We start from the raw sequence: 14,034 nt of genomic DNA, 5'->3' as shown, positions 1-14,034 counted from the left end.
TGTGTCTGGGTGTGTACTTTAAAAGGGCGAACCGAACGCGAGCTGCAAGGCTGTTTCACATATATCCGTTTATCCGTAATATATGTATTACGGATAAATGTAAAACTCTGTGTTTTATTTTTTCCCTCGCTCATTGATTATTTTCATGGTACAGGGATAGAAATAAGACTCCCATTGCATAGCATTCCTGGTTTTTCTATAAGTTTAATCAGACAAACTTGAGCTTGTTACCTATACACTGTGGCCAATCAAGCTTGTATTTAAACCTGGAATGGGTATACAATATGAGTCTTATTACCATCCCTACATTACCCACTTGTAACTGTCATGTATCGTCTCTGTGTACAGTAAGCATGTGCCCACAGATACTCATCAACAGTGCAGTTTACAGAATTCATTCCAGGCTTGACGGTGGGGATCCCTCACTATTTTCATGTATGTAGGGTCGACAATAGGGCAGATATGGCAGGTGTATAATAAAATAATAAAATGAACATAGACTGTAATGTTGAATGTTACTTCAAAATAGTGAACCTGCTGAGCAAAAAAAAAACAAAAAAAAAAAAAACAGGTAGGTCTACAGGAAAGAAAAGCAAAAGTTTTTTTTTTAGAGAAGTGAAGCTTTAAGTGCATATTAACAGAAAATGCTTTTGCTGATTTCATCTTGACATGTGTAATAGCTGGGAGGCCAGCATGCATTGACCTCCCAGCAGAGACTTACGATTTCTAGCTCTGAAATGAGTTGTGTTATGAGTGTCAATGAGTTCAGATCTCTGGCAAGAAAGCTAAAAGAGAGCTGGATATTAATAGTCTGACTACCCAAGGTATCATACAACCACCCAAACGGTTGGTTTGTGTGCACCTTGGTGGTTATTTTAAAGAGTTATGCTTGGCTGCAGGTTTAACCCATTGAGTACCAGTACAAAGTGTAATGGCATGGCAACTCTGCCCATTGCATTGAATGGAGAGGCAAGCTGGACAAGAACTGCTAACTTCACCATTCAAAGGCGGGGTTCTGGAGCAGCAACCTTTTTGTTACATATGTATAGCTTGTTAAGTGCATACATATTTGCTGCAATACATCTCCAGGAATGTTACTTCAGAACAAGTGCTTGTCCTTAATTAGTTCTGAAGCATTTCAAGGTTTCTGAAAAATGAGCATGTCTAGTGTTGAAGTACTTTATTATGAAGGGAATAATGTATGTATGTATGCATGTATTTTCAATGTTATTGTAGCAGGGTAGCGTTGTAGTCAAGGCTGGTCAGAGGCAGGGAAGCAAACCCAGAGACAGAAACTGCAGTTCAAAGTGCTGTGCATGCTTTTATTAACAATAAGACTCAAGAACAAAAGAAACAAGGCATAGGGCCAAAATAAATAGTTCAAACTAAATAATACAGTGTTCAAACTGAAAGATACCTGTAGGATGGGCATTGACCTTCACTAAAGGTCCTCCACCAAACAAAGCATCTCTTTTTATACCATGTGGCTGGAACTTGATTGACGGTCAATTATTGAATCACGACCCAGCCACATTCCACATGTGGATTTGACAGGAGAGATGGAATTAACCCCATACTTAAAAAAATACCCAGGACTTGAATGGATCTCGAGGGCCAGAGTTGAGTACCACTGATCTAGATATTGGTCTAGGTTCTGAAATAATAATGATCATAATAATATAGGGATTATCACCAGTAAAACATGTATTGTTTGTATTTTTTTATAATTGAAAAAACCCTTCGAGTCACACTGCCTGCAATAATAACATAATACATATAAAAAGGAATAGCACTTTTCAGCTCTGTCCGACCCCCGACCTTGTATAGGCAGGACACACCCCTATTCTATTTTAGCCTAATGATTGTAAAACTGGACACAACAACTCTTTACGATCTTTCATCTCATTTGAGATCAATTGAGCAATTACAGGACATGATCACTATGTTAAAAACAGGGTTTTCCTAATCAAATAGCGACGCCATTGAGTTCCTAAATCCAGCCTGCCTCTTGTGCAGGTCAATACAGCTTGTGCAGACATTGCATTCAATGTGCTGTTGTAAGTGCTGATTGACACCTTTAAAGATGCACAATCCTTTGCAGTTGTCATCTTCTCCTGTCAGCCACCAAACCTCTCTACCAAACGTTAGCTCATCAGTAGTTGTTTCTGGGAGGTTCACTGTTCCTTCCAGACTCATGGCAGAGTGAAGTCTTGAAGGTGAACCGATCTGTGCAGTCTTGGATCCAAATGCCACCCCTCGAAGTGTACCCACTATCACACTATCATACTGTTATTCCCCAGTCAAATTCTTATACATCGTTGATTCTACCTTTTTTCATGGCGTACTATATATTTGAACTCTGTATAATGCCATCTGACATACAGGTTATTGCCAGTGGGTAAAATACATGATTTCTATCTCATAAATGTTTTCATAAACATATATATATATATATATATATATATATAACTGCAGAATTAAAACGATGCAACTGTTTTAAATAGACCTGCTCTGTGTTCTTAGGCAATTCATGTTATTGTTTCTGTAAGTATTTTCTGCACAGCGGAGGTCAGGACACCCCAGGTAGCTGGGGAACTGGCAGGCAGATTTAAGCGATTTGAAATGAAGCTGCCGTTCATTTTTTTGAAAGAACATTTAGTTTAAAATTCCTAATGAGTTTCTGGCTTATTATTCTCCTGGATTCAATAAACCAGCGTGCTCATAATCAGATTAAACTGATCCTGTTGTAAGTTACAAATGACAAGCCAAAAGTGGCTATACTAACTACCGTGTGCCATTTTTTTTTTTTTCTGACAGAATAGTTAAACATAATAGGTCAGCTGTATTGTGTTTTGGGTTTTTTTCTATATGAAAGGAATATGCAGGTAGTTGTGGAAAGGCATTTCAGGGCTGCAAATCATTTTGAAAATTGATGCTAAACTGTTTTGAAAGTTTAGCACCAGAGAGCCTGCTGGTTAAATTATCAAACCCTCCCGTAATCAAGCCCCTGTTTTTAGTGTTTTGTGGATGAGTGTGGGTGGGTCGTGTGCAGGAATGCCCCCAGGAATATTTCACATGGTACGCAAAACTGAACCACACTGACATCCCATATCATGACGATAACAACTCTGCATCAACATGCTGGAAGGTGTTTCAGGCAATTAGTGTGCTGCATTTTTGTTCTTTCCTGAAGTTCACAGCACCAACACTGTCACATTAGAAAACTGGAATCAAATTGCATCACTGTTTCCCTTTCTAAAAATGAATAAACACTGCCATCAAGACAGAAAAGCAACTACACTGACAGCAGCCAAATAGTCCATGACAACAATACAAGGTACAAATAAACCTAACTAGCTCACAAATATTTTATGCTGGTTCGATTGCTAATCATTACTCTTACAATCACTACAGCTAATGTAATAATTCACTCGATGTGCCTTTACCAGATGCGCCACTCGGGAGCCCCTTTTTCTTCTTCTTAAATTAAGACACTTCTATCATTTTATCAGGCCACATAATTATAAAGAGGCGACTCAATATTACAAAATTAAATGATTTGTTTAATAAAATTGGGGTTATTCATCCTTTTTTTAGGAACCTAAGACAATTGCTTTGCTCTGCAGGTTTTCATCCTGATTTTGTAGTTTGCTTTCCTTTTTTCCCAATTAATTTTTGGAATTGTTATTGTCTAATTTCATGCTGATTCTGATATTTGCCATGACATTTATACTGCACAGAACAGAAGGCACAGATTGTTGTGTCAGCTCCACAGAAAAACAACTTCTATGAACCTTTTTCTATGGCTTTTACTATAACAACAGTAATCAATTCCAAGGGATCAATATACACTGTAAAATCAAGTGCATTGACAAGTATACTTATAAATAACTGAAAACTTGGAACCTCATGAAATAAATTTGGTTATACTTCAAAATGCATTTTCTGACATTTAATACATGTACTTAGCATGCAGTTCTGTGAGGGGGGGGATATCCAAGTTATGACAATAAATACATTATTAACCTGCATCCAATGGAAATGTCAGGTCCCATTTAGTTTACAACAGTTAAAGCTAAATGCTAAACATTTAACACATAGCTAACGCATGCATAGCTCTTACTGTGAGTAAAAGCTATGGTATTTTCTTCTACAAGGACAAATGCTACTAGAGAATTATCTTTAGTTACTTTAGACAACAAAATTATTGAGATATTTGATAACTATAAGTATCTGGGTATCTGGTTGGATAGTAATCCCGATTTTAAAGTCCATATTGATAATCTTGCAAAAAAAATTGAAATTCATGATAGGCTTCTTTTATAGAATCCAATCTTGTTTTTCTGTAGTTACAAAAAAAAAAGGCTAATTGTATATTCTTACCACAAATTGATTATGGGGACACAGTCTATAGGTTTGCTGGATCCTATATATCATGCAGCCTTGAGATATATTACAAATTCAAGGTACAGGACTCATCATTGTGTGCTATACAGTTTGGTTGGCTGGACCTCCTTGGCTTTGTGAGGGTTGAAGCACTAGTATATTCTGTTATATAAGGCTATTCTTTGTAAATTACCTCCATATATAAATGAATACTTTATAGTCACTTTTTGTAAACTACAGTAATAGATTGAATACATTTTTAATTTTTACGGTTCCTAAAGTGCGTACAGAGGCTGCTAAAAGATCATTTGCCTATTTTGCTCCTTGGTCTTGGCATGATTTACAATCTAAACTTAAGTTGCAGCCCTGAATAACGTTAGTACAATTTAAGAGTAAGCTGCACGATTATCTACTTGAGAGTTGTGCATGTTTTAAGTAGTTGAGTCGACTTGTTACTGTGTGTTACTATTTGATTGTTGACTGTTTCACTGATTGCTGACTGTATTATTATGATTTGTTTGTGTCTTCAGTATTTTAGTTTTGTATCTGTGTTTTTGTACCATGTTGTCTTGTGTTGCTGCTGTCTTTCTTGGCTAGGTCGCACTTGTAAAAGAGATTTTAATCTCAATGTGTTTTAAAAACAAACAAACAAACAAAACAGACATTCTAGCTAGCTATATTATACCACCTAATCATAAAAGGATACTAGTTAATGCAGCAAACACATTACAGTGTTGCAAAAATGCAGCGCTGCATTCCGCAGCAGCAAGTGTCACCCTGTATCCCGTTAGGTACCTGCTTCATAAGACTCAGCTTGGCTGCTTTATCGATCTAATGCCACTAGCCTGTCCATTGCACACACTGTTTCATTGCTGTTGCCCAAGGGGACTAACTTTTCTTTGTGTGCTAATACTAAATTAAATAGCTAGGAGAAATGGCCTGTTTCTGCAGCAGCCAAGGGACTATTGATTGTAGTTTTCAGCTCTCCTAACTCCAGAAACGGATTTGCTATCCAGTTTGCAGTCAGTCGCGTTTAATATTCCAGTAGTCGGTTAGATTATTGATGTTTGATAGTGGTGTTTTGTGTGTGGTGGAAACTTTCTGCCATATTCTTAACTAATTTGAAACTGCACCTGAACACATGGATTTGTTTCAGAAGCTTCATATCTGGGATATGGGACTGTAATTGTTTCTAAGGATACAGAAACACAGTTTATAGACCTGTCTGTATTGTAGAAGCATGTTTATTCACCCATACTGGGAAAAGTTCTGTGTTCTACAGTAAACTGAAGTTCTTGGACTATTAAGTATCTCTTTATGACATCCCAGGTGTCTTGTTGATCCTTGTTTGTGTAATGGACTTATTATTCCACCCTGGGGATACATATCCCTGGCGACGTTGATGTAGTTAGTAGATGCATCATCCCTATATCTGTTTTTGCTACTTTCACTTGTATTGCTGGTATGTTCCATCAGTGTGCTCTAAAGTAAACCTGCACAGTGTTAGCTTGCTCTATATTACTTCTCCTGATTATAGAAAAGGCTAATAATTAATGAACAAACCTATTACATTTGTCTACAGAACCACTTATCCGGTTGAGAGGAAACTTTGGAGATGGACAGGTGGTGGATGTATGTCATGGTGATCTACTGTAGCTCTAGTTTTGTGTTTATACCACAGACTGAGGATGTTTACTGAAATATGTCTCACGCTGGTTTTGATCTAGTAATGCATGAGTGATATATAGATATAGATGGGATGATGACATTGTTGGTACTAGAAAATTTTGTTTAACATCCAATTTGTGCAACCTGAAAATTCTGTCCCTAGAACAATTGAATTGCACACCTGAATGTCAGCCATAAACCTGAACTCAAGGTTTCAATTTGGTATCATGCACAGGGCATTATTCGCAAAGATTATTTCATTTCAACTTAATCATTTATTAGCTTTTTTTATAAACACTTCAATAACATGAACAGGGGACTTTTAGATTGATGCTTTGCATAATGAGCCCTTTATGAGATGTAATACCAACTGTTAATCAATGGACATGGCACAGCAGCCTTCAATATGACCTTGTAGACTTTTTAATTAATCCTTATTAAAAAAAAATATTGACTCATTTTGACTTCAGCACACTGAAACTGGCATGGCTTTTCATCCTAATTAGGAGGTTAGGTGATGTTGCTTAGATTGCAAATTATAACTTAATGATTTCTTTGTTTCCTGTAAACATTTAAAGCTGCAAATGGCTTCATGCAACCTCATTTATCGTGCTGCAGTTTGTAATTATGCCCTTCGAGTTGGGATACTGCAGTTTAGAGATACATACGCAAGCTCTTCACCAGCGGCACTTGGAATTATGCCTAGAGCTATAAAATGACATTAGGTCACTTCAGATCTTTGTTTGTTTTATTTAATTTAAATTGTGTCCGGTAAGTTGATACTATTAAGATTGTAATCATTGTGTCAGGCAATGATACCTGGATTGTGTGGCGTAGTTCCATCTTCGCATATTGCTTCATGGGCTGTTGCTTGCAGTGATCAGCGTTGGTGTAGAATAAAACTGGTAATTACCCTGTGTTAAAGTCCTGGTTGTTTTACAGGTACAGCGACAGTTTACGAGGAGATGATAAACACTGGGTATTTGTGTAACAAGTTTGTTGCTGGGGTGTTCAATGCTATCTATAGTTATGACACCTATATAGGAGTATAACATGTGCAAGCTTTGCATCTGTAAATGAAATCTCGGATGAAGGAAAATATAATGTGTAGAGCTCATGTTTATGTACAAATTCATATAAAAACACCATGTTCTTGATGACCTAGTTTTTCAAATAACGCACTTCTGCATTTGACACACATACACATAATGTATCCAGTGATAATTCCTTTAATATACAGTACATAATAAACTGAGAGTACCACATGCATGCATATTTTATTTATTTGTTGTATTTATTTATTTATTGTATTTATATAGCGCTTTTTATACAAAAGTAGCAGAAAAAACAACAAACCACAATACATTTTGTATAGCATGTCACACATAAAACTGCCACAATCAGACCATTTAAATAACAGATTTAAATAACAGTATACACATTACAAAACCTGCAAATTTAAAGTTACATTAAAACCCACTAAGATAAGAAAGCCATTTTATAAAAGTGTGTTTTTAGTCTTGACTTGAAAACTGTAACGGTCCCAGCTTCCCTGACAAACAAAGGCAGAGCATTCCATAATTTAAGAGCTCTACAAGAAAAAGCCCTACCTCCTGTGTTGCTATTGTTGACCCTAGGAATAACCAGCAGCCCTGCATCCTGTGATCTCAGAGTGTGGTTTAGAAGATACAGGGTCAGTAACTCCTGCAAATAACTAGGTGCTAATCCATTCAGGGCCTTGTAAGTTAACAACAAAATCTTAAAATGAATTCTATACTGCACAGGGAGCCAGTGTAAAAAGGCCTAAAAACAGGGGTAATATGTTCACTTTTCCTGGTTTTAGTCAGAATTCTAGTGCGGTATTCTGAACAAGCTGCAAGCGGGATACCACACGTTTTGGGACACCAGAAAAAAGTACATTAACAATAATCAATTCTAGATTAAACAAAGGCATGCATTAGGCTCTCGTTATCAGATACAGAAATAGTATGAATACCAATCTGTGCGCTGCCAGTAGCAGCACACACTCCTTAAAGTGCACCCATTCGCTCTTCATAACAAATTGCCTATAACACACAAACCCTAATAAAATGTGTGGTCAATTAAAAATATTGTGCCATGTTTGTAAAACATTATTTTAACTTTCTGTAGCCACTTTTGATAATTGCAATGTGTGTTACTTAGTTGTACCTAATTTAAACAGGGTGTCTGTATTGTAGGTGGTGTGTAGATTGTTTATTATAGTTCATAGCCTGAGGCTTAAAAAAAACCCTAAAAAAACAACTGGTATGAATGTCAGAAATATATTCCATTTCAGCACATTAACTGTATGCCCAACAATACCTATATTAGGACCAGTGTGCAATAATTCTTTGAGTACACACATATTTTAGTTATATATAAATGTTAGTTCTATGCATAATGTGAATATGTTATACAGACGTGTTTGATGAATAACTGAGCAAATAAAGGTCTGCACTAATGTATGTTTATGAATAGGTAATGGCTCATAAATACATGGATGTTTTAATCCGCATTGTACCTGTAGTGTGCATCTCATTGGAAGATGCTATTTGTTGTGTGAACTATGCCGTGATGGCATTATGCGGTCTGTCGCACCATCCCCCCCCCCCCCCCCCCCGCCCCCCGCCCCGGATTCACAATGAGAATCCTTACGAACAGTAAATAAACCAATTGGAAAAGATACCTTTTTCACGCTATCAGATTCAACCAGTCACTTCAGAACGGTCACTGTCGGCATACTGTGGGTTTATTTCACATCTATACAGGTATGGCTGTCGTACGTCTTCATGCATCTTCAAAACTATACAGTACATCAAATTGTGACAAGTCATAGTATACACAACCAGTATCACACATTCAGAAACAACCATTTTTACTGTCTGGAGCCCTGAGTAGGACAGATTCACAATCTTCTCAGGCTTTTTTGATGGTAAAACTTTGAGGTACAGTGTTTCTTTCTTTTCTGTGGTGTAAGTTGGCAACCACCTACAGTATCCTACAGAGGCTGGCAAAACTGTGGCTGGGTTTACATGCACGTGAAAATCGACTCTACAGTCATAACTGTGTGACATTGTCACGCAAATACATTGTGAAACAGCAAAAGGATGTCCTTTTGGCAGCGCAACTTTAAGGGCAGGGTCAATCGCTTTCTCAAGATAAAAATACCCATGTAAACCGGAGCAGGAATCGTGCTTGTGGCTCATGAGATTTCAGCAGTCAAGATCCAGTTCTTCTGACTTAATCTCACGTAATCTACAGCAGAAAGGCTGTACAAAACACACACACACACACACACACACACACAATGTACATTTATGGACTACTTTAACACTAGAAACACTGCGGTTATACTCATACCTACAACCACCGACGGCAGTCATTATCACGGTACATTTTAAACAACATCAATATTAAAATGAAAGACAAACTATCAGATACAACTTAACATTTTTATTCAAGCACACCGTGTCAAACATCTGCACAGCCGAAACGCTATATTCAAATGAACGATTAAACATAAAAGTTTTCTAACTTACCACATATAAAGCACTACTTCAAAAAATGAAAAACTATAATAAAATAACAGACTTCTGTATGTATGTATGTATGTATGTATATATATATATATATATATATATATATATATATATATATATATAATAGAATATTGTAGGTTATATTCAAAATAAAAACGTGTATTGGAAAAGGTGGTTCTAGTATTAATGAAATTTAACTTTTAGATGTTGCACAAACACACGCACAAATATAAAATGTTAGTGAAACTTGTACTTAGTAGAAATTAGATTTTATATAATTGTATGTGTGCATGTGTACGTGAGTGTATGCATGTGTATGTGAGTGTGTGTGCGTGTTGGAAAGGTAACCAGACAAACAAGTAGCTAATGCGCAGCGTAATTCAGAATATGCACGACAAAACGTGAATTAATTTCTCTTGTTAAATGTTTTTATCTTCATGGCAGCGCATGAAGCTCTCCTCACGATATTCAGTCATTCTTTTCCTACTTAGTAAGCAGACACGGACATTTAAATATCCCCTCCCCTAGATGACTATGAATTGAGTAATCTGCATTGGTACGGCCGATTTCTTTTCCTAAATCAGAACTGCAGTGCACTTCCTGAAAAGTACGGCAAACACGTTGTGAGGAAAACTGTCATGACTTGTGCATGTAAATGCTGTCTATGTATACTTGTTTAGAGAGCTGGTTTAATTAATGAGTGAAGTACAGTATATGGTCCTGAGAAAATCTGTAAATAGGGTAAACAAGAGAGAATAAAATTAGAGTAGTGTTGAAAAAGGTGTCAGAACATAAGGGCTTATTTCGCCTCTCCTTCCCATTGTAACACAGCACTTCACCTTGGAAAGAAAAGTGTCTGAGTGTGGCTGCCGTAGCGCCCAGTTGTGGTGCACTGGGAGATGGCACCTCTCCTTTGCTGCTACATGTTTCCCTTTGTGCAATTATCTTCTTTGACAGCTGAAGGAAATATTTACTGGGTGATAATGACAAAAATAATAGATTACCCCCACATGTCATTTTCTATCACTTTTGTTTGTGTGTATGTGGGTGTGTGCCTGTTTGCAAACTAATGCTAATTGCCTAGTGTGTGGATTTTTAAAGCATGGTTACACAGCTGCAGGGGTCTGTGTTGCTGTAATGAATTGTATTAGTACCCTCTCTCTTGTCTATCTTTGAACAGAGCAGTGGGATGTGAAACCACTTTACTTAAATGCAATTAAATTGATAAGCAATAGAAACTATGGCCAATTAGATGATGCAGGGATATACAGAGCATGGTGCACTTTAAGTACAGATATTTCAATGTTTTTTTCTGTTCGCATCATCCAGACGTGCTGTAATGTGAGCGTCAAACTGATGGCTTACAACATGTCAGACTACCTATATACTGAGATATATATATATACTAATGCCTGGTTTAACAGACCCCGGTTAGCTCTAGTCTTGGACTTCTTTACCTAAAATAACATTTGTTAGTCCAGCCAACAAGCCACATTTTTTTTTCTAAATTTAATTTCTTCATTTAACACAGTTGTTATAATTGCAGCTAGTCATGCGTGATTGACTGACCTCTGTATGTTGACACTGTGCCTTAAAAAGTCTCCACTTTCAACACAAAATAGCAGCTAGGGGTGCAAATTGTATAAATCATGCAATAGAACAGTGTTTTCAACTGTGAGTTCCCTATGATTAAATACGTGTTTCCAAATGACGGTCACATTCTTATGGAAGTATAATACATCTCAGTCTCATTGGTGATGTTCATTTAAAATCTGGGCTGGCGTTACAAATTGGCCATTCATCAAGTCTGTGTCCCTTTAACAGCCAAAGTGATGGTCACTGATGGGAGTTTGGACTAATGAGGACATTCGAATCCTAATTTCATTAAACTTCGCTTGGGAAATGTTGTAAGAAGATGCCATTCAACATAGAACGCCATACCATGACCTAGATTTTCACAGCACAGGTGCTGTATGTGATTGGCTGAGGCTGGATTACTCAGGTAGTTTGCATTAAACTGTTCCACTGCTAGTTTCAAACAGTAAATCAAAAATTCAGAGGTAAAATAACTAGTTTATCTAATGCCTCACTGATGAAGGTATTAACCAAAACGTGTGTCTAATTCACTTACTTTCTTATAGCTTTGGGTCATTCCTGCCAACTCAGCCAGTGCCGTTGCCCGTCCGTCTCAGATTTTCCTAGAAAAATTCATCTGCCGGTGTTCAGACACACTGAGTTCAGAAATAGCCATTATATTATTTTTTTTATTTTCCCCTTCGACCTGTAACCTTGCAAAGGTCAACCTAAATTGAGAAAGGGACCAGAAAAATCACCCTCTGTTCAATTTAGATTCTACCATCATGTGTAGCACCTTGTTCTACTCGTATTGAATAGGGCTTTTCAGAAAAAAAATACTAGGAGCACCCTACTCACTTCTGGCAAATTGCCAGACGAGGGGTAACTGCCGAATTTTATTCGAACTTCAGCCTAACCCTTTACCCTGTAGGGGATGTGTGTCCTAACATGTAAGTATTGCTGTAAGTCTTCCAAATTCTATGAAAAACGTTTGGTTTCAAGTCCCACCACTGGTCATTAAATTAATTTTTGCTATTTGTACCAAGTTAAGTTCATAATAACTTGCTTCGGGGGACTCCAGAAAATCGCCCAAAGATATGTTTAGATAGATGTTAATGAGATCTACAAGCATCAAGCAAAATATGTTGGTATCTGGGGATTTTGGATTTTTGAAGTTATGACACATTTGAAACTACCAAAACCTTACTAAGTTTTTTTTTTTTTTTTTATAATAGGATCATTACAAGTAGATAATAGACCTTACTTCTTAATTTCAAACATTAATGCAGTTAAGTCCACTGAGATGTGTTAGTATAATGAAACAAGGCTACCATGACTTCCATCTCTAGAATGTGGTAGAGTGCTAGGGTTCACAAAAACACAGTTTTGTAGAATTCTTGTCTGTTTATTTTTGAGTTACAACAAACTGTTTAATAATGTCTTTTGAAAACATTCTTTAAATAAAGTGTCTCAAAAGTATCTCATTAGAAATGACTAGCCATATGTTCATTAAATGCAAAGGGGTCATTACTGTGGATGATTTTAGCCTAGATGTGTGTCTCCATTTAAAGTGCTCCACTCTGAATCTGATTGGCTGAGACAATTTTATTATAATCTATAATAATAATACATGCATATCCAACAAGGGCGATGTGAATATTTTGGCATACAAAGTTTCCCCAAAACAATATGAGTTCAACTCGTCTCCCTTGGAAACTACATTCAAGATTTCTTCCTTCTGATTCTGTTGTCCTATAGGTTGACATATCTCCCAAACATATCCGAGGGTTTATTGTAGATCCCAACTGGAAGAAGCGATGGATATGAAGGATCGAAGGCACCGCTCCCTGACTCGAGGCCGGTGTGGAAAGGAATTCCACTACACCAGCTCTTCCCTGGACAGCGAGGACTGCCGAGTGCCTACGCAGAAATCCTACAGCTCCAGCGAGACACTCAAGGCGTACGACCACGACTCCAGACTGCACTACGGGAGCCGCGTTGCTGACCTGGTGCATCGGGAGTCAGACGAGTTCTCCAGGCAAGGTCAGTCGAAACACTAGAATACACTCATTACTGCAGAACCTTTTTATTTATGTTCTTTATTTAAGCCTGGTGTTTTAGTTCTAGGTTAGATTTGTCAAAGATTAAAAAAATAAGAAAAAAAAGCAGCCACTGTGCTGTTAATAGGACCTTTTTTTTTTACCAAGCATTAAGAACACGAGATAATCGTACCCCCTGGAGATGTGTTAAAGCTCTTAAGCAGTTTTAAAATATATTATTATTATTAAAAAATATAATTTTAATGCTTTGTTTCATTTTTCTCAATGTGTGACTATGCCTCAATGCATTGAGAAAGTTTTTCTTTGAAAAATAATGACATTATAGTTGCTGTTGCTGTGGGGGAGAAACTGCTACAGAGAAAATACATTTTACCATTCATCTGTCAGTCTTTCTTGCGCATCATCCATGGAGCATTAAATAGTTGGTAGGTTGTTATACTAAAACAATAAGGGATTGATCATTTTGAATGGAGTCCCATTTTGCTGAATACAAAAAATGTATTATTTTAATACAGTATGCGAGTATATATACTTGCAGTCACACAACACATCCTTTCAGATGACAAACACTCCTGTCCTGTGTCAGTTTATCCAGTGCCACTGTGTTTAATTCGGCCTGATTCAGTTGTATGGTGATTTCAATATTATTTTATTTGTAAACCTTTCGGAAAACCAGAAAACGATGTTCTGCAACGCCAAAAGTTACAAATACATAGGACACCAGCAGAGGTATAGTGGAAGCATCATTTTAAATTACATTTATTTGTAATAGTTCATATAATTTT

The 14,034-nt window shown here is 37.0% G+C and overlaps 1 protein-coding gene across 3 annotated transcripts in view; it reads left to right on the top strand.

Moving 5' to 3' along the window:
* The window catches only part of LOC131699625 (teneurin-2), an 842,004-nt gene that overhangs the window by 502,464 nt on the left and 325,506 nt on the right, over window positions 1-14,034 (top strand). For all 3 annotated transcript variants that reach the window (XM_058996766.1, XM_058996767.1, XM_058996765.1), the window contains one exon: window positions 12,948-13,232. In XM_058996766.1, coding sequence (XP_058852749.1) covers window positions 13,007-13,232 — 226 coding nt within the window. In that variant the 5' untranslated portion in view covers window positions 12,948-13,006. The remainder of the gene's footprint in view (window positions 1-12,947; window positions 13,233-14,034) is intronic.

The sequence above is a fragment of the Acipenser ruthenus genome, chromosome 23 (assembly GCF_902713425.1).
Source record: "Acipenser ruthenus chromosome 23, fAciRut3.2 maternal haplotype, whole genome shotgun sequence".
NCBI classification, from domain to species: Eukaryota; Metazoa; Chordata; class Actinopteri; order Acipenseriformes; family Acipenseridae; genus Acipenser; species Acipenser ruthenus.
This window is presented reverse-complemented; position numbering and strand designations above follow the sequence as displayed.